General features: G+C 47.4%; 1 protein-coding gene across 2 annotated transcripts in view; it reads right to left on the bottom strand.

Annotated features, from left to right (window-relative positions):
- Positions 1 to 23,982, bottom strand: part of LOC138565852 (zinc finger protein 391-like) — a 28,991-nt gene extending 5,009 nt beyond the window's left edge. The window contains exons 1-2 of one of the 2 annotated variants that reach the window (XM_069643021.1): positions 23,868 to 23,982; positions 140 to 2,223 (exon numbers count right to left, since the gene is read on the bottom strand). In XM_069643021.1, the coding sequence (XP_069499122.1) occupies positions 140 to 1,301 (1,162 nt within the window). In that variant the 5' untranslated portion in view covers positions 1,302 to 2,223; positions 23,868 to 23,982. Of the gene's footprint in view, positions 1 to 139; positions 2,224 to 23,594; positions 23,748 to 23,867 lie in introns of those variants that run through there. The other variant, XM_069643018.1, reaches the window with a different exon arrangement.
- Positions 23,983 to 24,594: the final 612 nt, after the last annotated feature.

Below are 24,594 nucleotides of genomic sequence, written 5' to 3'. Positions count from 1 at the left end.
TTATGTCTGTTACATTACCAGATTTATTACTAAAAGCGAGAAACAGTAGGATTAATAGAGGCTGCATTTTGCATTCTTTCACTACTACCCAATCTCACTGCCACCCCATTCTCGATATTGTTGGAAAAAATATACATACCTGAGGTGGCATTATACAGCGGGATACCAGGGTTGGCATTTATTTTCCCCATTGAATCTATGAAGGCAGCTCCAGCTGCAGAGGGAGTATATGATCCCAGGGAAGGTAGAGGATCTAGGGTGCCCTGGACATCAGGATACAAAGGTTCACAATTGTGCTTCTGATCTGGAACTTGTCCATCAGGAGACAGCGGTTCCAGCTTGTAGTTCTGATCTTGATTCTGCCCAACAGGGAACATCGATTCAAGCTTGTAATTCTGATCTTGACCCTGCTCATCAATGCATAACGTTTCTATACTGTAGTTCAATTCTGGGACATGTTCATCCGGAAACGCTTCCTGTAGTACCCGAGACACCTCTCGTACCTGTTCTCCAGAACAGAGTGGCTCACGTTTGACCGTATCATCTGGATTCTTTTTACCAGGGAACAATGGTTTTGAGCAAAGTTTCTGCTCTTGTCCTTGTGCAACATGTAACACTCGTCGTAAAGGCAGGTGTTTCCCTGGGCTCTGCCAATCAGCAAACCCCGATTGAATGCTCTGGTTCTGGGTTCTCTGCTCATCTGCAAATATTTGTTTCACACACTGGTTCTGCCGTCTCTGCCCATCAGTAGACCCTTGCTGTATGCACTGGTTTGGTGGGCCTTGCCCAGCCGCAAGCATTTCTTGCACACATTGGCTCTGTTGTTGCATCTGCTTATCAGTAAACACCGGTTGCATCCGCTGGTCCACTTGTTGATCTGATCCATGAGAAAATATTGGCTGAAGACAACTGCTTGGCTCCCCTGAATTCACTTGAGGAGGAGATGCAGAAAAACTGTGGTCAGTGCCCATTAGCGGGCTGAACTTCTCTACTAATGTTGCACTGTCTTTCATGTATTCTTCACCCTTTGTTAGCCAGATGTGCTTCATAAGCCCTGCAACTTTAGTGGGCATGTCCTCCATGCTACTATGCAAGTGATCCATTTTTGCTTCCAGTCGTTGTAGCGTGGCAAAGAGGGCCATGTTGGGGAGATAACCTGTATGGGGTTGTGACTCATGGGGCCTTGGAGTGTCAGAGCTCCCACTGGATGCTGCCTGGAAACTGCAGCTGCGTGTCTCACACTCTTTATCATTTTTGTGGTGTAGGTTTTGCGAGGCCCCATTCAAAAGGCTGTTTGACATTGTTAGCCTCCCAACCTCTTCACTCAAGCCCCAAGGCGTGCAGAGTCTATAGGCTGGAAGAGTGGCTCAGGCTTCACAAGATCAAATGCATCAAGACTGCTCTGGCTTCCAGAGGCTCCAGGCTGGGAGAGCCGCACAGGCTTCCAGACGCTCCAGGCTGGGAGAGCCACACAGGCTTCCAGACGCTCCAGGCTGGGAGAGCCGCACAGGCTTCCAGAGTCTCCAGGCTCCAGGCTCGGAGAGCCGCTCAGGCTTCTATGGGCCTCAGGCTGGGAGAGCCACTCAGGCTTCTAGGGGCCCCAGGCTGGGAGAGCCGATCAGGCTTGCATTGTCTTCAGGTTGGGAGAGTCGCTCAGGCTTCCAGTGGCTACAGGCTCGAAGAGCCGCTCAGGATCCTAGGGGCCCCAGGCTGGGAGAGCCGCTCAGGCTCCTAGGGGCCCCAGGCTGGGAGAGCCGCTCAGGCTTCCAGAGGCTCCAGATTGGGAGAGCCGCTCAGGCTTCCAGAGGCTCCAGGTTAGGAAAGCTGCTCAGGCTTCCATTGGCTACAGGCTCGGAGAGCCGCTCAGGCTTCCATTGGCTCCAGACTCAGAGAGCCGCTCAGGCTCCTAGGGGCCCCAGGCTGGGAGTGCCGCTCAGACTCCTAGGGGCACCAGGCTGGGAGTGCCGCTCAGGCTTCCAGTGGCTCCAGGTTGGGAGAGTTGCTCAGGCTTCCAGAGGCTCCATGCTGGGAACAGCTCCGGCTTCCAGAGACTCCAGGTTAGGAAAGCTGCTCAAGTTTCCAGATGCTCCAGGCAGGGGTCCCTCCTAGGGTTTCCAGACAGTCCTTTGGGGCAACTCTTGTAGAAGAGACATTATAGATAGGTGTTGGTGTTTCTTGGGTCCTTCTGCCCTTCAGATTTGTGGATGTCTGAGTCTCAGGCCCCTAGAAATGAGCAAGAAAGGAAAATAAGTATATAGCTCCAAATGTTACATAAAACACTTCTGACCCCTCTGTTGCATATTTGTACATTAAGAAAAATATAATAATTGATTTATTATTTTTAAACTTCTTTCTCCATGTTTTGCTCCCTCTTCAAAATTCTGACTTGGCTAGCCAAGCAGAAGAACCACAGAACCACTTCTTAAAAATGTTAATGCTCACTCTTTTGCACCCCTGCTAGGAAGGGACAATTGTATTAGTCGAGGGGACCAGTAAATGTGGAGAACGGATCAAAACTAGTGTTAAATGGGCAAACCCTGTTCTTTACTTTGGTCCTTTTACACAGACCAGCACCATCTATAGCGACCCAGAAAGTATAATAAGAGAGCTCAGCAGACCACGAGGTAAAGGGATGCTGAGCCCTTACCCTGGAAACAGCACCTGTAAAGGGATGGGTCTAGGCTAAGGTGCTGAGCTCCGGGATCAGGGTTTGGAAGACACGTTTACACGGTATCCACGGGGGATGGACGGGATAATACCGCTGCGCGAAATTACGAATTCGAACATTTCAACTCGAAATGCACGCCGCTGTATAATCACACAGTACTTTCTTCACATACCTTACCCACTCCCCCTACTTACCTTTTGGTGGCACACTGTGTGCTGCCGACACACCTGTCCCACCGCACTGCCAATTCCCTTCACTTACGTGGATGGGAACCAGTGATACAGGGATCTTTTTGTTGTTGTTTTTAATTTCTTTTTTTGTTTTCCCGCCCACTTTGAAAATATTGAAAGCGGGGGGGCACCCCCAGCAAACCCTGATCCCATTATAGCGAACCAGGGTGCGGGGGACACCCCTGCAATGCCCTCTACCCTGGTTTGGCATAATGGGAAATTATGGCATAATTGTTCGGCTATTTCGACTGCATGAAATTTTAGTACAGCTGAAATCCGAACAATTACGCCATATGTTCTTTTACTTCCCTTCGAGATTTTCTATGGAAATGATCCGCGGGATATCATTGTCAGCCATGGATTGTGAATGACTGTCGAGACAGCCATGTGTTCAGGATCTATAGAGCGTATGATGCTGAGCCTTGTCTCTGGAATCAATGACTGGAAGCCATGTTCACAGGCTGTGTACAGAATATGGTGCTGGGCCCTTGCTCTAGGGTCCATTTCTGGACGTTTACAGAATATGTACGTGATCTAGCACTAAGCTCTAGCTCTGCACTCGCTGTATAGGCTACCACCTTAATATAATACTGATCTAGAGTTTTTAAAGGGCTGTTCGCCATTTTTCAGCCATGCCGATGCCCAGTACAAATGGCGAGGATCAAGAAGGTGAAATTGAGATTTGCAGAAGTAGAATGTGGATAGATAGAATGCATCTCCACTCCTGGAAAAACTGGCCATCTCCCAGCTTAATCTTCACACTGAATCTATTGGTTGTCTCCATCTGTCTGCCTTCAGAGCAGCCAGAAGCACGGAAACTGCTCTCCTGAACATCCGTGAAGACCTTCACTCCATCCTTGATTCTAATCTCCCCTCTGTCCTCATCTTACTAGATCTCTCTTCTACCTTTGACACAGTCAACCACACCATCCTGCGCAACCGTCTCTGTGACAACCTGGGTATCAACGATCAGACCCTAGCCTGGCTGGTCCTCTCCGACCAACCCTCGCAGGTCCAACTTGGGTCCTTCCTTTCCTCCAGCTCACTATATTCCTGTGGTGTTCCCTAGGAGTCTAACCTCACGCCCTGGCTTTTCAACCAATACCTAGCACCTCTCGCGCACCGCATTGTTGCCCTCTGCTCCAACATTCAGTGCTATGTGGATGATATGCTGCTCATTTTCAGGCTCCTCTCTGCCACCTCTTCTCCCATCTCTGACTGCCTGTCTGCTATGCAGAAGTGGTGTGCCGCTAATGATCTCTGCCTTAATGCCAGTAAAACGGAGATTCTCCTCATCGGCAGGCCATCACCCTCCTTTCCTGACACTCTCTGGCCGGCCTCCCTTGGTCGTCTTCCTGCTCCCACCTGTGAGGCTATGAACCTCAGAGTCGGACTCCACACTCTCATTTTCTCCTCACATCTCTGATGTCTATAAGAAGTCAAACTACCAACTGCACCTCCTCAGAGGTATTCTTCCTTTCCTCTCCTTCTCCCAGAAGCTCACAGTCTCTAGAGCTCTGGATCTCTCTAGGCTGGACTACTGCAACAGTCTCTTTCTAAGAACTGGACTGCAAGACGTGTCCTTGGCCTCAAGCCCAGGGATCACATCTCTCCAGCACTGAAATCTCTTCATTGGCTCACAGTCATTGCAAGGATTAAGTTCAAGACCATCTGCATTATCCACAAGGCCTTCTGGGGCCTGGGTCCTCAATACCTCCAACTCTCTCTTCGTAAATACCTTCCTACTCAAGCGCTTTGCTCTTCCGTCTCAAACTCCCTCAGGGGCTGACGCTTCTCCAAGCAATGAGTTGGGGGGTGGGGGTGGGGGGGGGTCGATCTCTTTCTTCGGCTGGGGCCTCCCTCTGGAACAGCCTCCCTGCCTCTCTGAAACTTGATGAGAACCATCTCCGGTTCCGGAAGCACCTCAAGACCTTCCTCTTTGCCTCTGCATTCCCTTTTCCTCTCCCCTGCTGAACTCCTGTCTTGATTCTGCACTGGTCACCTGGCTACCCTCGGTTTTCGGGCCCAGGTCCCTGCCCGCCCAGTTGCACACCTGCACTGCCTCCTAGCAACCCTTGCACTTGGGTCTTTATCTGTAACCCTACAGTCCCCCTACCTGCACTTATTGGACACCTGTTGTCTACATTTAAGCTTGCACCTGCCACCTGATGGCCACACTTCTTGTTATTGTTTGATTCCATGTACAGCACTGCCCCTCCCTCTCCCCTTGCACTTTTTTCCCTCCCCTGCACTTGCACAATCTCAATGTCACTTGGCCTAGTAAGATTGTGGTCTCTGTCCTCCCTCTGTTCCCTTCCCTTGCCTTGTTGCGCCTTGAAACACTCTTGTATAAGCTTGTCATAAATGCCATATCATAATATTGTTATTGGGCTAATGTTCATCAAGACAGTGAATGTGCCACCGGGCCAGGTGCTCTCCCTGGATCTAGGACCAACCAGGTGGTAGGTTGACTTTCAATCATCTCAAACTTCAAGATGTTGGCTTTGCGACTGAGTGGTAGTGGGAGACAGCTCCATTCTGATGAGTGTTGGAAGTGAAGGGGTGCACCGCCACACCTCTGGTAGTCAGACCTCTGGCTAACATAAGTAAATCATCCTCTCAGGGATCCGTTTGACCTCATGGCCATAGGTTTGAATCTTAGCAGGTCCACCCAACCCTTAATCTTAGGATCACATTACAAGGAGTCCCTGTAAGCAATGCAGCCTGACAGAGATTCAAAGTACAAAAGAGGTCTCCGTCAGGGCTGTGACCTTGCACCCTGCCTCTTCAATCTTTATCTTGGGGAAACCCTGGAGTCTGCCACTTTTGCCATTCTAAACCAGGGGAAACACTATTCCATGTACGTGATATGCAGATGACGTGGTCCTACTAGACCACACTCCACGTGAACGGCAACATCCGATAGAGACTATAGGAGAATGCACCTAGCTAAATGATTTGGCAAAAAAAAAAAAATCACTAAAACAACTATTATTAGACTCACCTCATGTTAAAGAAAGGCTTATGGCTACTCCTGGAAGGTAGGGTAGGTTCCTATAGCTCAATAAACCACTGATAATGTTCTTGGGTTTCAGGATAGCGGACTCCAGGTCCCAAAACAAACCTTGTTTGCTAGATTAAATGATAAATCAATCCGGTTAGCAGCCCACCAGACAGGAAATAATGCATTCTACATACGGTCGCTTCACCATAAACCACATATTGATTTTTATAGAGGAAAAGTGGCCCCTGCTCTTTTGTATGGGCAAAAGATTTTTTTATATTTTAAGGAATATGAATTGGGATATATTTGAGGCAGTGATCTGGAAAAAAGTATTTAAATCTTCCTCACTTGCTTGTGTTAAGAATCAGAGATGATTGTCCCGAGAAATCTGGTCTGGCACCCTCATCATGTGGCCAGGGAAAGGTAGACGCTTCCTGAACCTGACCATGGGGGTGGAGTACTGTAGGACGATCACAATTGGGGGTCGGTAGGGGGAACAGACCAGGAAGACTGGGATGCCCACCTATTTAAATTTCACCGTAATTCAACCCTTTTGATGGCCCTTTGCCAAACTGTAGAAGTTGAAAAACCTAACTTTAGTAGAAGAAACTACAGGTCCCAGAATCCTAGAGGTACTGAAATGAGGAAGAGGATGGAAGAGGCATGCAGAAGTAGCAGTCAGGCAATTAAGCCTGGTAGCCATTGCCGTAGTCAGGCAATTAAGGCTAATGGGCTACACTTGAAACCCATCAAGGAACTTGTGAGGCATAAAAGGCCCCAGGAAGAAAGGAGGAGTAGAAGGAGCTGGAACGAGAACTGGAAGGCTGACTATAGTGGCAGTATTAGAGGAGAAGCATGAGGCTGGCAAATTGAGTGGGAGCACAGAAGGGACGCCATTCACCTGCAAGTTCTGAGAGAGTCCTATTCTTCCAAAACCTGAAGTGCAGAGGCTGCACAGTAGAAAACATGCAGAAGGCTGGCTTTTCCACATGTCAGTCCGATTGCAATGATTGCAGAGCTGTGGAAGTGCCAGAGACTAAGACCAGAAGCAGATTGCAAGCCGAGGGTCTCAGGAGGAAAAGGAACTCCCATATCAAGTGGCCAGACCAGAAACACCCGTGCTGGAGAAGGGTGTGGGTCCCCAGCAAGCCAGAAGCGGTAGAGAAAGTCAGGAAAGCAGTGCAACTTGCAAAGCCAGTGTCCCTGAATCTGGTGAGTGAAGTACGGCGTTCAAATACAGTGTGCGAGCCTTGCCGGTAACTGTAGCCAGCTCCTAAGTAACTTGTGTATTGGTTACTGTGAGTAAAAGGTGTTTGTTTCATCTCAAGTCATATTAACAATGGAATGGTAGCACTCACGTTTAACATTGAAGATTAATACTCACGTGAAACGTTAAAGCGCTTGAAACCCATGGAAGTATCTAAAGACTGTTGCTGTGTAACAGAGTAGTCGCGTGTCCCTAATTAACAAAAGGGAACGCTACCTAAACCATTACCGAATACCTAACATATGATGTAAATCATTTATAACACACCTGTACACAAGTGTTTCTAGGTGCGACAAGAAAAGGGAGAGAAGACAAGACAAATGATCTTACTATGCCTTGTTTCATTCAGATAGTGCAAGTGTGAGAACGAGAAGTGCAAGGGGAAAGGGAGGGGGATGTGCAAGTGAGAGGGGAGGGGAAAACAGGGCAGCAATTTTCTGAGTAAGTGCAGCCAGGGCAGCGCGGCTCTGGGTAGTGCAAAGAGAACAAGGGACTGTAGGGTTACAGTAACAAATCCTTAAGTGCTTGGTAGGCCTGGAGGCAGTGCAAGGGTGACTGATCAAGAAAGAGCCTGGTATCCAGTGAGACTCTGAGGGTAGCCAAGCAACCAGTCGGTACAGCAGACAGGTAGGTCAGCAAGGGAGGGTGCGAGAGAGAAAGCAGAGGAGAAGAGGGAGGTTGTGAGCTGCTTCCGGAACTTCAGTAGGTCCGGCTCAAGTTTGAGAGGGACAAGGAGTCCACTACAGAAGGAGGCACCTGCAGAGAAAAGAGATCTACTGCCCACTCTCTGCCTGTGGAAGTGTCTAAGCCTTAGAAAGTTAGCAGAGCGAAGGGCTTGAGAAGGAAGGTATTTTGGAAGAGAGTGTTGGATGTAGTGCAGGTCCCGCAACTCTGAGTTACAAAACACAAAGCGTAAACTACATCAAAAGGAGCAAAACAAAGGGGGGTCTGGGAATATCTCTACCAGCACGAACACAGCCCAATGACCTGTCCTTGGGTGAATAACCCCTGGGAGAGACTCTACCAAGTCTTTAGCTCACTGTCCCTTTCACATAGAAAAAATGTCCCTGCATATCAGTCCTTGTCTTGCCCAGGGGCAGTCCAGCACCAAAACGCTAGGCTATTCTCCTCTGAACAACAGTACCAACAGCAACCCCATACACATGTTTCAGCCTTGTTGGGCATCATCAGTGAGGTGAAGCTGTGCCTCTCTAAGAACAGTCAGCAAGGGGTCGACGTCTGGATCGCCCTGGTAACTTAGGGTGAGATCCAAAGTTAATTTATGCAAAACGAAGGCGGGTTTGGGAATCTCTCTACCAGCACTGTTTAGAGGAGAATTGCCTAGCATTTCGGTGCTGGACTGCCCCTGGGCAGGACAAAGACTGATATGCGGGGACATTTCTTCTCTGTGAAAAGAACAGTGAGCTAAAGACTTGGTTGAGACTCTCCCAGGGGCCATCCACCCAAGAACAAGTCAATGGGCTGTGTTTGTGCTGGTAGAGAGTTTCCCAGACCCCCCTCTGTTTTGTACATCAAAAGGAGGTTGTGTGCGCCTAATTGTAATTGTAAAAAGTCAGAATTGCATCCTTTACAGTTACACAGGAATACAATTCTTTATTCAACTTTAAAAATCTTGCGATAGTAATAGACGGAAGAGGTAAAGAGGCTGTCCCTTTTAAAGAAGTCACTAAAAGGAAGAGTGCCTTACATACCTGAAGAGGTTCAAGTGCCTTGTCAAAACCTACCTAATAATTCAACAGTACTGAGTAGTGGTAGTAATACTGGAACTGTGGTGGAAAATTAAGTCGTCAGCAGATGTTACATTGAAGTGGTTTGAAGCATTAACGTATTATGGAACAAATGTGACTGTTGTCCCAGTACCAACATTAGAAGTGTGGTTGTTGATAAGAGAAGCAATAGCCCAGAGAAAGCATCATAACAAATATATGAAATTTAAAGTTGTAACTGAAGGAGTCCATAACGCACTGTGTATTATAGACTTTTGGGATTATTACACTGTATTTTGAACTGTGGCTATTTACCTTGAAGAGAAAATTTACCATCATGACCAATATTACCATTGGTGCCATTTCCTTTCTGGATGGGGATCTTCTCATCCAGGAACAAAGAATTGTTACCAGTGGATTTTGGTTTGATGAACTGTTGCTTTGACTTTAAACTTTCAAGAGCTGGTTCAAACGATCTCTTTTCTTTTAACATTTGGAGTTAAATTTGAATCCTATGGAAGGGATCTGAGCCAGGACAGAAGAAGGCCATTCAGATATTGGGCCTCATTACGAGTCCGGTGGTAGCCATGCCGGTAAAACCAGAAGGCTGCTGCCGGACTCGTGGGGATTTACCGGCTCTGGACTTGCTGGAATTACCGGGGCATTACAGCCCAGGTGGTCCAGTAATTCCGGAGCCAGCATTCTGTTTCTCCCTATTCCCGTGGAGTCCCATAGGACTCCATGGGAATGGTTGCTGTGGAAACACCGGCACCATGTGGTAATGGTGCCGGTGTTTCCACGTCCATCTGTGGCCGGTGGTGTTATGCCCACCAGTAAAATGCCATATTATGAGAAATCAACAAGCAGTTGTCTACCTCACTTTACTGACCCCTCACACTAGCGATGGTAGCACCAAGATACAAACTGGGTTGGTCTTCTTTGAGAGCATGGAGGGAATGGAAGGTTCTACTTTCTATAGGAACATATTAGTCCCTATAAAAGAAAAGAAATCCCTATATTGGGATATTAATGAAACCTTGTTACATGGATCAATTGCTCCTATGGATAAGTTTCAAGAAGAGCGGTAATGATTCTGGATCAAACTGAACAAACTAAAGAGGCATTGGGGGTCATTACAAGTTTGCCGGTCCGGGAACTACGGTAACGGTAAGCTCGCGGCACCGTAGTTTCCGGACAAGCAAACTACAAGTTCTGCTCGCGGGTGCCATTATGGCCACCAGGTCTGTCCTGGCGCCCGTACCGGCACCCGCAAGCAGAGCATGTCGGATGCACCGGCATCATTCTCGATGGTGCCGGTGCATCCGATCTCTCCATTCCCATTGAGCCCTATGGGAAACTACAATGCATTCCGGCGCTTGCGAATGGGCAATTACCGGGTCCGGCTCGGCTGTAATGACCTGGAAAAAATTGCAAGTTTGACGGCAGCCTGCCGGTTTTACCAGCAAGGCTACCGCCAACATTTTTAATGAGGTCCACTGTGCGCCAATCTTATCAAAGTTACAAAAAAAAATCACCTTTTCAAAAAGATTGGATTGACACGTTTGCTGCAGTGAGCAGATTAAATATACATGCACGTTTTTCACCTTTAGACAAACCATTAGGTGTGCGACCTCATTATTTAGAGAAGTTCCCTGATTCTTATTACAGGGGGGAATTTCTACGGTTTAGATTAAACATCATTCCAACCGGGCAAATCTGTTACATAAGGGACAAGATGAAGCCTCTGCCCCAAATTTTTACATCTGCTATGTGAATGCACTCATTGCAGAATTTAAATTAATTTTAATTTGCCGACTACTCAGGACTTTTAGTATAGACCATCAAGCGGAAATTAATATTCACCGAGGATACCACTAGTAAAGTACCTGGAGGGCCATTAATATGATTTAATATTAAAATATCTGCACACAATTATTCATTTTAGCAATGCCCTTTTAACATTGAGGAATGTATTATAAATCGGTTTTACAAACTTCAAATGTTGATATCTAATGTATGGCTTCTTTTTGATTTTATGTGTAAGGTTATTAGTTTAACCAATTCACATATACAAAAACGAGTGAGTCCCATTGTCTTGGCTAACAAACTATTGCCAGTGTCTAGATAACACTTGGGATGTAAATATGCTCTATAAAACACTTTTGTTAAGTTATATATTTGTACTAATGTTTGTGTAAGCTGTTTTTGTGACTTAGCAAACAAACCTAATACGTTTTGGAAGGCACGTCTAATGCGAGAACAACTACGAGGGTTGCTAGGCAACCAGTACTTCAATAGGTCACATGACCAATGTCTGGATCCTTCCTGCTTAGCAGCTATAGGGCAGCTCAGACAACACCCACATTCTTACGAGGGAGCGACCGGCAAGCCGGCAAGAATTACCAGGCACGAACGCATTCAAGCGGCTAATGGTAAGCTGACTAAGCACCGCTGTAAATCATAGGTTTACGGGAACTCGTATATCGCAGTTTTCCGAGAAATGGACTGACGGAATCCATGTTCTTTCTGTCTTTTTCTGTTTCATTTTACTTATGTACACAAGATGGCGTATGAGACAACACGAGAAACCTAGGCAAAGACTTTAATAGCACACCAAGCCACCATGCAATGACTTTGTGTATTTAACAGAAAGCTTATGACTCGATGGTAAGCTGGAGTGAATTATATTATTCTAATTACGGAATGGGTCATTTCTTGCCTTATTCATCTATCTAAAAACAGGTCCCGTTTGCTTTTACAGACATGAATTAATGTATGGAAGTCTTCTAGCGAACTCATGGTTAATCTACTTCTCCACACAGAATATATGGAGACCACATTGTGGGCCTCATTACACGGATGGCGGTAAGGATTTACCGGTACCGGTAAAATACCGGTAAATCCTTACCGCCTAACTACTAGGTCCCTTTGCAGGTTGGGGGATTTAACGCCTGCTTTTTGCAGGCGTTAAAAACCAACCCGCAAAGGGACCCATGGAGCTAATTACGGTACCGCAATTTGCGGTACCGTAATTAGCGCCTTCCCCATTCCCATTGAGCCCTATGGGGCAAAAATGGGAATGGGGAAGGGCAATGGTGGAAGGGGGAATTACCGCCCCGCCAACCTTGGAATGGGGCGGTAATTCCCCTTTCCGCCAAGGCGGTGCCGGTATTTTACTGGCATGAACCATGGCGCTAATAGCGCCATGGTTCTCCGCCATCCGTGTAATGAGGCCCTATGTGTTATATATATCAGGTACCCCGCTTACTTTTTCTTTGTGATGGGGTTTTCACACCTATCACTTTTCATTCTTTTGTATTGTGACAGTTCTTTTAAAATAGTCTTTAGAATTTGGACTTGCCTGCGTAAATGAATGGCTTTTCTTCTTTTGGTTTCTTCTTCCCTCTTCCCCTACCATGTTTTCGTTTTGTTTTTATGCCTTTACATTAATGTGTGGTATTTGTTGCTTCAATTATGAATTGGTGATAACTATGGATATGCCCTAATGTGTTGTTATATGTACAATTTGTCACATTTTCTGGATAGTAATATTTTTTCTAACGCCCTGAGGACGGCCCAGAGAGGGCTGAAACACGCGTTGGCGTGGCGTTTTTTCAGTTGATTAAAACTCATGGGGCCTCATTCCGAGTACGGCGCTAACCAATGGCGCTATTAACGCCTTGGTTGACGCCGTACCCGGACCGGCAGCGCCTTGGTGGATGGCGGAATTACCGCCCCATTCCAAGGTTGGCGGGGCGGTAATTCCCCATTCACCAAGGCTCTTCCCCATCCCCAAATGAGCCCCCATAGGGCTCAATGGGAATGGGGAAGATGCAAATAACGGTGACCGTTCATTACGGTCACCGTTATTGGCTTGGAGGCCCCTTTGCGCCCTCGACTTTAACACCTGCTCAAAGCAGGCGTTAAGGGCGAGGGTGCAAAGGGAACTCTGAGTATTGCGGTAAGGGATTACCGCCACCGGTCTCGTTACTGGTGGCCGCTATCCCTTACCGCCATACTCGGAATGAGGCCCATGGAACTTTAAGAACAATTTTGCTGTCAGCTATTTAATGGTTTAAGTGAAACTTGTGGGTTCTTATACTTACCTTGACGTATCCCATTCAAATAAACACTGGTTGGGAGCGCAGATAAAGAGGCACTCCACATTTGCAGTCTTTACTCAAGGAAGGGGTACCGTGAAATTACCCTTCTATGCCCCACTACAGAAGCAAACCTTGAGATCAACACTTACCCAAACCACATTATATGTTTGAGTTTGTGCGCAGCTACCCCTTTTGAGGTTAATTTCTCTGACATTTCCTTTGTAAGCTTAGGATGGCTCCCCAATCTCTGTCATCTGGCCGGTTGGGCATATCAGGAAGGTGTTAGCTCAGTGTAGCTCACGCAATGCTGTGTTAACTATGTTCTATTTATAATTTAAATGAATGTAAATTGGTTAAACTAATAACCTTACATATAAAATCACACAATAAGTCATACATTATGTCAAAAATATGACAATTTTTTAAAAACAGCATGCTAAAACATTCCTTAGAGATAAAGAGGTTATTTTAAGTAAAAGCACAATATACAAACGTTATCATGATTTAATCATGTCACTAGTAATAAAATACTTTATCACAGCAATGCTCAAAGTGCTTTCTTCACCACTTGAGTGTATGTTCCAAATATCATGAAAAGTAAGGCAATTAAGGTTATGAAAACGTCCACCAAAAAGGCGAATTCTTAGTTTCTGAAGGGAATTACATTTATACGACACATGTTCCAGGGTCTGTTCTACAATGGATTTATTCACTTTAATTGGATGTTCTGTTAATACCTCCTTAGTTTGTTCAATTCTGGCCAAAATAATTTCTGCTCTTTCTTGAAACTTTCTCATAGGGGGCGATGTTTCCAGATATCATTCCTCCTTTGATATCCCAATGTAGGTGTTTGAGGGGACCTATGTATTCCTGTAAAAAGTGAATGTCTTCCACTTGAGGAATGTTCTTAATGAAGATAACCGCCATTCATATCTTAGTGCAACCATCGGCATGAAATTAACGTGCTCTCTAGTTTTGGGAAGGCAAAATTAACAATGACTCCCCAAGTTCCTCAGGGAAAAGATTGAAGAGACAGGGCGCAATTTCACAACCCCGACAGATCCCTCTTTGTACTTTAATTCTCTCTGTGAGGAGGCCCTGTCTATTCAATCTGACCTGTAGGAAAGACTCCTCATGAAGGTATATTAAGATTGCCAAGAAATGCTCAGGAATATTCCAGGCTTTCAATTTCAATGACACCTACAGGGGCGCCATCTTTTACCCTTGCCTTTTCCAGAAGACCGTTAATGAAAAAACATTCAACAAGGTTTCCATTCCCTTCCTGAAGCCAATTTGGTATTTTGTTAAGATACCTGTCTCCACCGTCCAGGCCTCAAGGTCTTCAAGAAAGAGATAAGCGAATATTTTACTCTCCGAATCTAACAAGGTGATCGGGCTGTATTTAAGAGGATTAAGGCCATCACCTTTTTGGATGTTGATAAACATTATTGAACATTTCCAAGAACTTGGTGTAGATTTCTTTTTTTAAGATATTATTAAACAAACTGCCAACACTCGCCTATAAACGTGGAGCCATTTTGAAGATGTAATTGCTCAAGCCATTTGGGCCATGGGCTCTCGAGTTGGCTAATTTTGTGCTCCGATCTTCGCGTTCTACAGTGTATTTTCAAGGACCACGGTTATGAGATTACTAACTCATCGCCCTTTGTCTTCGGCAAGCAGTATAGGCTCAGGAAATTGGAATGCAATTGTAGTGCTCTTAAAAACATTACCAGTGACATCCCAAAAATTACATTAATTGTTTGACAAAATTATCTGAAGCATCTGTTCACCATCTTTCTGTTTAAGAAGATATCTAGAACCTCTCTGCCAGTTTTTTTATTCCTGTTTCAAGGAGTACATTTCTTTATTTGTCTCTACTGTTACAAGGCGCTGCTTATAATTATAATGCAGACATCGAATGTCTTTTCTCAATAAGTGATGTTTTCTCTTGTACTGTCTAACAGAATGGGCATTCTTATGGACAGACTGGTCCTGTTCACATACACATTTCCAAAGGCCGTCCACCGATAGTATGGTAGTTTCCATTTCAAGTTACAGTGCACATATACATACAAGAGCTTATCATTAAAGGATCGAGCATTAAGGATTTTACTTGCAACGCGGGTTCCACAGGAACTCAGTCAGGTTCATTAAGTCTGCAGCCCTCTCAAAAGATATCCTCAAGTTAAACCTAGCACTCAACATGTTGTGATCACTACCAGAAGTCTGAACAACAGAACGTCAGGCAAATACAAAATAGATCATGTGAGAACGAGATAATCAATACAGGAAGTAGACCCCTCTTTTTTCCATGTACATTGAGCGGGACTGTCCTCCTCAACACATCCATTCATGATCTGTAGGTGCAATCATTCAAACAAGAGCAACATATTCTGCCATTATTATCAGAGTTGGAGCAGCGGTTGGTTATGCCATCAGGTTTATTTTTAGTCCTTTAGTCGGAGTTAAAATCGCCACCGATCCCCAGATGCTTAACACAGCCTGTTTCCATATAGCTGATCACATTTAGTTAAGCTGAGCCAGAAATCTTCTAGTTGCATTACTGTGGGGTTCTAATACAAATAAATTGATAGAATTGGCGAATATGCTGGTTTATCTATCAAAAAGATTTTTACACCAAGCAAGCCATAACGGGCGTTCCAAATAATTTAATGTTTTTGTATTACATCTGATTTTAAGGCTGTAATCAGACCCTCTGCCTCCTGACAGTCATCCCCACCCCCTTTGATAAGGGATCCTGTTGGATTATTATATAACTATCTAGAATCAGTGGCAATCTCAACCATATTTCTTGTAAAAGTGCAAGTTACGCTTTTTTCTTACTTCAGCATCGTTTAAAAAAGCTATTAAAGCCTCTGGAATTCCAAGACAGAATTGCCTCATTGTTCACTAGGCTAGAAGCTGTCCCCACCCCACCCCCATGAATCCTGTAGACAGGCTTTTTGGAAATGCGAGAAACCAGAGGGTGTATCACCCGCTAGTCCCCGGGGGTGGGTCTGGGTCTCTCTCTCCCTCCCCCCTCTCTCTCTCTCCTCCTCCCCTCCCCCCCAGGCACAGCCATCGCCTTTGGTTCCAGATCCTGGGGGTGGACCAGTCTCCGGAAGGGTGGGAGACCTGATGGCGAGACACAGTATCCCCTTCCCTGCAACATCTTTACCACATACTACCCAGTAGGGTACTTTGGATCTCTACCCACCCCTTCCCTTCACGGACACATTCACACAGACAGCCTGCTCTGGGAGAAAACAGATTCACACATGGGCATTGTACCTGGCATGTCCGACTACTATGGTCAGGCAAGATCAGGCAATTACTGGTAACCACTCACACCTGACTTCCATTAAACTTCCCCACACACATAAAAAGGCGGGGGAACGAGAGCACACTCTCAGCGAAGCAAAGCACGCGAAGGACTATAATTTTCCGGGTGGCAGCTGAACGAAGGGAGAAAGACGGCAAAATTAGAAGCGTTCGCAAGGAGGGAGATACTCTTCACCCTTCCTTCAGATTAAAGAGCGCAAGGCAAGGAAAACAGACTTTAGAATCCTGCATTGTGTGCCGGAGATACCCGGGGCCCTCCTGCAGGACTGATCGAGTCGGGAAGGACCAGCAGCCGCCATGGTACCGTCCTTGGCTGCAAGAACAAAGCAGCACCAGAAAGATCAACACAGCCGGCAAGTTGGGAAAGCCAATACAAGACCGGTCAGTGCTGAAGTCAAGAAATCAAGCAGCAACATTGTATAAAGAGCGCAAGTACGGAAATTAACGCATGTGATGAAAGCTTCAAGGAAAGCTTAATTGCCGATGGATGTTTGAACTCGAAGGAAGATACAATACCAGTAACAGAGTGGTCTGGAACCATGAGTGTGCTCAATCGAAGGTCTCTGTGACGTATTCAGCAAAGAAGTGACAGAATTGAAAGTAAAAGAGCAATGAATGAGGAATGAACTGAATCTAAGTTGTCCTGCGACGATTTAAGTAAAAATCCTTTGCACAATTGAAAGTGTTCAATTCTTGAAATAAGGGGTCCAAACCCAAAAGAGGGAGACCTATTGTGAACATTTTGAAATAAGGAGTATGAGCCCGATCGATGGAGACCCATTGTGAATGTGAAATAAGGGGTCCGAACCAGAACGAGGGAGACCAATTGTGACTGTGAAAATCCTGAAAAGAAAGGAACTTTTGTGCTTGTTTTGTTACGTCAGACCCACTACAATAAGACCTTTTTATTTGGAAAGATTATTTGGCACTGAAGGCCCCGAAACCTATGTTTTGCTCTATATCCTTGTGTCAGAGAAGCCAGAGTGTGTGCGAAGCTCTAGCCTGTCGCCTTGTCCTGTACTGAAAACGTAGGGAAGGAAAGCCAACTACTCGACTATCCTGACATATAATTTCTTGAACACTTTTCTTTTTGCAAACATTGTTGTCCCATACCATTTGCATTTAGAACTAAGGATTAGCAATAGGTTTATTAGTATAAGCCCTTTTATTTTGACAAAGACTCACTAGGAACGTGATATTATTTGATGGTCGTAGCTTGCTCCCATCTTTAGACTTACATTTATATAGGTGTTCAACCAACCCAATGAAGTTCAATAAACACTCTTGAACTGTGATTACTTATGTCTGTCTTCACTGTTTGATACCATGCCTTCCTAATAGGAACCAAAACCAGTCTTTTTAGTTATGCGGGCATGGGAAAGGGGTCCTGTCGACACTACTTGACGTCCTGATGATTGGCCACCTATCAACTTAATTTGTAACACTTCACTGCTATGAGCTTGTGAATATTTTAAAATGCCCCCTGCTGAAACAGTCTCCTCATATGGCGAAAGGTTGTAGCCCATTTGCTGAATTACATCCTGTTCGGCTAAGAGCATGGACTAGACAATATTAGATCCAATTGTGAGTCTGACAATGTCAGCTCTAGTTTCAATAGGAAATTAACGTTGCTGCAAGTCCCCAAAAGTTATTAATGAAAGACTCAGGATTTTGTAAAACAGCGCCAGGACGTTGGTCCTGTTCAACACAATTATTTAGTTTGTTTCTAATAAAAAATCCAGCAAGAGCTGATGATTGTGCCAATCTTCTTTACAATTTTCTTTACAATAAGATCTTGGTCCTGTTATGAAGAGTTTTGGCAACAAAGGTGCACCTGGTTAACCTTAGGATGCAAATATAATCTGTCAAAACCCCCCCAAATTGTATTGGCTTTTGAGGGAGCATCACTAGAAAGAGGGCCATGATCTGGCTGAGAAGCGACTCTAAAGGGTATCAAGGATTGCGTAGCATTGAAGGAAGGGCAGGATTCGTAGGGAGTCTGTGGTGTCTTTCCACACATCGTTGTTTTCGGTGGAGTTATGCACCTCAACAATAGCCGAATTCTGCAAGCAGTTTTTGCCAGGTGTACTCGGCTATGAATGAACAACCAGCAGAAAGGTATCAGTTATGGTCCGCCGAATTACATTGCTCCAAAACCTTCAATGCTCCTTGTGTTATCTCATTGGTGGAATTAGCATTCAGTGCTGTAGTTGCTGCCTCTTCTGTAATGTGAATGTTTCTAAGGAATTTAGGGCTGCTAGGGTTCGATATTTTTAAACAGTTTTTTGTTTTCTTGGTGGCTTATTTAGATTTCTCAGTGGATTCAAGAGATTTTGAGGGCAGCATAACTTCTTAACTTCTGCGATTTAGGTTGTACAATGTTCCTAGTAGGCTGAGCATTGGTGAATTAGCAATGTTTTTTGATACCTCTATATCCCCTTCTGGATGAGCTCACATGTTGACGTTCTGTCTTGGATCCAATGATTCCAGCTTTATTTTAATGACAGACAACAATGTGTGTTCTTTTAATTCTATTTTAATATTGTCATACAATGGCATGAACAAACTCAGGACCATATTTAGCCCCGAAATAGATGGGGAGGTTAGTTTGGAATGAATGTCCAGCTTCCTGTAACGTGTGATGTAAAATGTGGGAGGAAGCGGGGCTCACAGTGGAAAACTAGTCTAAATGCTTCCTCACTGAGTGTTCTGTCAAAAAAGGTGTTTCCTCATAGTTGGTGTTGTTAGATTGCACCGTTACCATTTGGCTCTGTCGGATGGAGAGGCATTTACTGACATAAGAGTTATTATCCGTTTGTCTTACCACTTCCAGTAAGCTTGTCTGAAATAAAATGGATTTCCTCCCGTGCCGAAGATAGATCAGTCGGGTGGTAACATGCATCCATGCTTGTTTCAGCTATAGGGTAAAAGTCAGTAACAGTTCTTGTTTTAGGATTTTTAAGCCTGAAACCCCTTCATATGTGTGTGCTGCCCCGTCTTAGAATCCTTCAGTATGAACACTTGGGAGCTCCTCTGCATCCCCCAGAGCTGTTACTACTGTTTGAGAGGATTCCCCCAGGGATTAGCAGTTATCACCGCTACAAACGAACACTCTTGGGTAGGGACAACCAAAGCAACAGCAGTGGCCAATACTACAGACGAACTATAGAGGGGCCTAACTGCTTGTCTAAAGACAGGACGGGATCAACACAACCGGATTTGCTGCATAAGTTATGCATCTACACAGGTAGGCTCTGGTCAGGCACTTAAGAGGACATTTCTTACCGTACGAGGTCTATGGTAATAGATGAAAATGGACTGGCCTCCTTGCCTCCAACTGCGCACTCCACACCGCCGCGCTGGGGCGCAGGCTTGGAAAAGAACGGTGTTGCCTCCAAACTAGTCCACCATGGAATACCGGCTTCAGGGGCACAAGTTGCAGTCTTTTTTCCACACTGCAATCATAGAATCTGCTGCTTTTTCCATAGTCCTTTCAATTTTATAAAAGCTTGAATACGAGGTTGCTAATCAGCATTTTCTTAAAAGGGAAAGCCACTTCCATGCAATTATGCCAGTCTGGGAATGCAATCTTGTTATTTTATATTTAGTGTAGCAAAGACTACTTTACCCATGGCAGGCCTTTTTTGAGTATTTGAGTTGGGTTTTAAGAGGAATTAAGAAGGTGGAGGCTCATGTAAGGGCGGCCAATCAAACGAGGGGGCAAACCTATTATACTTCATCAGCATTTTCTTATGCTGCATGGGTTCCGTGCCACACTTCTGCAACCTGTATGGAACCTTGTTCCTGCACACTCAGTTTCTTTAGAATTCACATTTCGAATCTTTCTCTGTATAAATCAGCCATTAAGTAACTGAGGAGAGCTCAGCATAGCTCAACACTGTCAGCTTCTAGATTATCGCAATTACAGCAACTACTGAAAACAAGGCAGAGTCAGACAGTTATTTACTTCTGCTGGTTTGGAAAGATGGGCTTCAAATCCATTTAATGTACTCCCTTGCTCAGCTGCAAATTCTTAGCTAGTCGCCAGTGGGTTTTCAAACTTGGATACCTGGAGTTATATACAACACACAAGACATGAGACATGGAAAGCAATTCTCATTTGCCCTAGATGCCCGTCACTGCCACATGTGGGGTATTCATACATTTTTGCACATTTGCAAACTTGCCAGTAGGTAGGACAACTCCCAGGCAATGGGCCTCATCACGACTTTGGCGGTAACCCTTAAATCCGGCGGTAGCGCTATTACCGCCGGATTTAAGGGTCCGCCAAAGCAGGACTTCGGCGGATTTCTCCCCAGCTCTGAGCTGGGGGGAAATGCGCCGAAAATTTGCGCTATTACCGCCGGCGGGAAATCCGCCGGCGGTATTAGCGCGAAATTTCCCCATTGAGCCCAATGGGGAATGGGGCATTCCTGAATGGGCTCAATGGTGAATGGGGATTGACATTACCGCCGAACTCGTGATCCGGCGCTATTAGCGCCAGGGAGTTCGGCAGTAGTGCTAAAACCGCCCGCGCTAATAGCGTTACCGCCCAAGTCGTGATGAGGCCCAATGCCTGAAACGGTCTTGTTGCTGACAAATTTGGCACATCTCCAGCACCCGGAGCCAATGTTTAAACAGGGGGCAAAAATTCAGGTTGCAAGCTACTATTCAGCTATAAAAAGTCACTTGCCACCTCAAAGTCTCGGGGGGATGGCTCAGGGGCAACGTGCTCGCCTTGGAAGCAAGACGACACGGAGCAACACAGATTCAAACCCCAGGTCCGCGCTTAGAAACCTCTGGGTATTAAGCACGTTATAAATAGCCTATCATATAGTATCATTTGTAAACATATACACAACACACAATTTATTACTTTCCAAGAGTCAACCATCACTAGCCACTAGCCAATGGCAAGTGGCGAGTTTAGATTTTGCACTGTGGCATGATGTTGAGTACCATAAATGCTAGTGCTCCATGTTTGCCATTTTTAATAATTAATATTTACCCGAGTACGTGGGCTTTGGACGGACAAATCCCACAATAATGCCCTGGTTACAAGTGTATTCTTCATTACACTGAGTCCAACTGTGTCGTGTCACCATCCTTATTCAATGAAGGATGGAGATATCTTTCATTACATAAAGACGGTGACGAGGAAGTAATGCATTTGGTTTCTGGGGCGATCAGTATTCAACCTGGGGTCAGTTTCGAACCCTAGTAGGGCCAACTCAGGATTTTATCTTTCAGAGGGAAATACTGAGTCGCATTCACTTTGGCAGGAGTAACTGGAACTGCAAGCGGTTATTGGCTGGTGAGGGGGACATTGATATTTTATTTCTGTTGCGCTCGTACACTAGTGTTTCAGAGCGCGACAAGACAAGGGGAGGAGGAGAGGGGAACAGGGGAGAACAAAACAGCAATCTTACTAGGCCCAGTGACATTGAGAACGCGCAAATGCGTGGGGGAGGGGAAAAGTGCATGAAAGGGGGAGAAATGGAAAGTGCGAAGCAGAGGAGAAACAGATAAATAACAATAAATAAATAATAAAGGCAACAAACAGTGGTAGTGCAGCCAGCAATTTGCAAGTGCTAGGTTTAAGGGAGCAGACAGGGTAGAACTGATAAGTGCAGGAAGAAAAAGGGGGAGGCAGTATGGGTACCGATACAGACCCCAGTGCAAGGGGTGGCCCGGAGGCAGTGCGGGAGGATGGCAAGGTGAGCAGGTACCTGGAGGACAGAGGGTGGCCAGGTGCACAGTGCCAAGAGAGAACAGATCAGCAGATTAAGGGACGTGCTAGCTCAGGGCCTGCAGTGGGGTCAGACGTCATTGGGGCATGGTAAGAGGCACTGAAGGGAAGAATGCCGCAGAACTAAAAAGTCTAAGATGAAAGCGGGAATACTAGATGCGCTAGCCCTGCTATTTGGAGCCATGGGTTTCCTATTGCGCCCCTGATGTGTCACAGATGCAGGGGCTGGTGGCAGGTTGCAGGGGCTGGTGGCGGGATGCAGGGGCTGGTGGCGGGATGCAGGGGCTGGTGGCGGGATGCAGGGGCTGCTGGCGGGATGCAGGGGCTGCTGGCGGGATGCAGGGGCTGCTGGCGAGATGCAGGGGCTGCTGGCGGGATGCAGGGGCTGCTGGCGGGATGCAGGGGTTCGTGGGCTGGTGGTGGGATGCAGGGGCTGGTGGTGGGATGCAGGGGCTAGTGGGCTGCAGGTGGGATGCAGGGGCTGGTGGAGGGATGCAGGGGCTGGTGGTGGGATGCAGGGGCTGGTGGTGGGATGCAGGGGCTCGTGGAGGGATGCAGGGGCTCGTGGAGGGATGCAGGGGCTCGTGGAGTGGAGGGATGCAGGGGCTCGTGGAGTGGAGGGATGCAGGGGCTCGTGGAGTGGAGGGATGCAGGGGCTCGTGGCGGGATGCAGGGCCTCGTGGCGGGATACAGGGGCTGGTCTGGTGGCGGGATGCAGGGTCTGGTGGCGGGCTGCAGGGGCTGGTGGTGGGATGCAGGGGCTGGTGGTGGGATGCAGGGGCTGGTGGAGGGATGCAGGGTCTGGTGGAGGGATGCAGGGGGTTCGTGGGATGCAGGGGCTGGTGGCAGGATGCAGGGGGTTCGTGGGATGCAGGGGCTGGTGGTGGGATGCAGGGGCTGGTGGCGGGATGCAGGGGCTGGTGGCGGGATGCAGGGGCTGGTGGCGGGATGCAGGGGGTTCGTGGGATGCAGGGGCTGGTGGCGGGATGCAGGGGCTGGTGGTGGGATGCAGGGGCTGCAGGGGCTGGTGGTGGGATGCAGGGGCTGGTGGTGGGATGCAGGGGGTTCGTGGGATGCAGGGGCTGGTGGCAGGATGCAGAGGGTTCGTGGGATGCAGGGGCTGGTGGTGGGATGCAGGGGCTGGTGGCGGGATGCAGGGGCTGGTGGCGGGATGCAGGGGCTGGTGGCGGGATGCAGGGGCTGGTGGCGGGATGCAGGGGCTGGTGGCGGGATGCAGGCGGTTCGTGGGATGCAGGGGCTGGTGGTGGGATGCAGGGGCTGGTGGTGGGATGCAGGGGGTTCGTGGGATGCAGGGGCTGGTGGTGGGATGCAGGGGCTGGTGGCGGGATGCAGGGCCTGCTGGCGGGATGCAGGGCCTGCTGGCGGGATGCAGGGGGTTCGTGGGCTGCAGGGCCAGGGAAAGTCCATGGAGCAGCATAGAATGGCAATGACACCCCCTGGGTCCCAGGGGCGCTTCCGCTGTTAGAGAAGCAGTCCTCACCGGTGTCGGCCTCCGCCCCGGGGGGACACGGAGGGCCAGGCTGCGCTCTGCGGGGCACCTCCCTCCTTTAAATCCAATAAAGCGGAACACTTCCGGCGCAGGCACGAGCAGGAGGCCCGGCGCACCTGCACATCTGCTGGAAGACCCTGTGACCCCGGAAGCGAAGGAGCGCCCTCCGCACCGGATGTGAACGTGGGTGACGCCGAGCGCGAGCGGGAAGGGAAAGCCCCAGGCCCCAAGCCCGGCCCCAGCCCGACAGAAACCTGTACTTACTGTATGTTCAGGAGTCTGTTTCCCGAGACGCGGAAGCGCTCCGCCTTTCTCGGATCATCCACGGAGATGTAAACACAAGAATACCCCCGTCTCGGGCCGCCATGTCCGGAGAAAGAAATACGCCCAATTCCCTCCAAAACAAGCCCAAAACATGCTGCGGCACACACCTAAAACGCTGCGGACAGGCCTCAAAAGTAAGAAACATGCAAATAGAGACTAGGCATACTGCCTCATTCAGAGTGATGAATCCGCAGCATCACTGGCAAAATCCTTTACTGCTACTGCCATTTAGTCTGTGGGTTTACTACAGGACATACCTGCCTAGTCTCTGGTTTTACCACATAAACTCTGGGATTTTACACTCTTCTCTGGGTCTCCGGGGAAGAGCGCAGAGTCTCTGGGGTATCCCACAATCCATGGAAATCTGTCCACGCCTCGATGTTATGAACTACAAACTCATTTGTGGGCAATCGCAAGAGGTGTGGCCATAAACTAAGGATCTGCGACAGATCTGAAGGCTGACGCCCAGTTTGCAGCATCTCATGCACTGAAGCGAAGAGTGTTGGGGGTCGCCTGCCATGGATATCGGGCAGGCGCCCCTGGGTGCTGTTTCCGTCAGCACACCACAGGCCCAGTGCCTGTGGGGGTTTGGGGCCTGCCATGGACATCGGGCAGGCCCCTTGGCACTATGGGACATCAGCGCCATCGGGGTGGGGGCACAGCTTGC

Source organism: Ambystoma mexicanum, chromosome 1p (assembly GCF_040938575.1).
Source record: "Ambystoma mexicanum isolate Mex_15411 chromosome 1p, UKY_AmexF1_1, whole genome shotgun sequence".
In the NCBI taxonomy this organism is placed as follows: Eukaryota; Metazoa; Chordata; class Amphibia; order Caudata; family Ambystomatidae; genus Ambystoma; species Ambystoma mexicanum.
The sequence above is the reverse complement of the archived record's forward strand: the minus strand, read 5'-3'. Positions and strand labels throughout refer to the sequence as shown.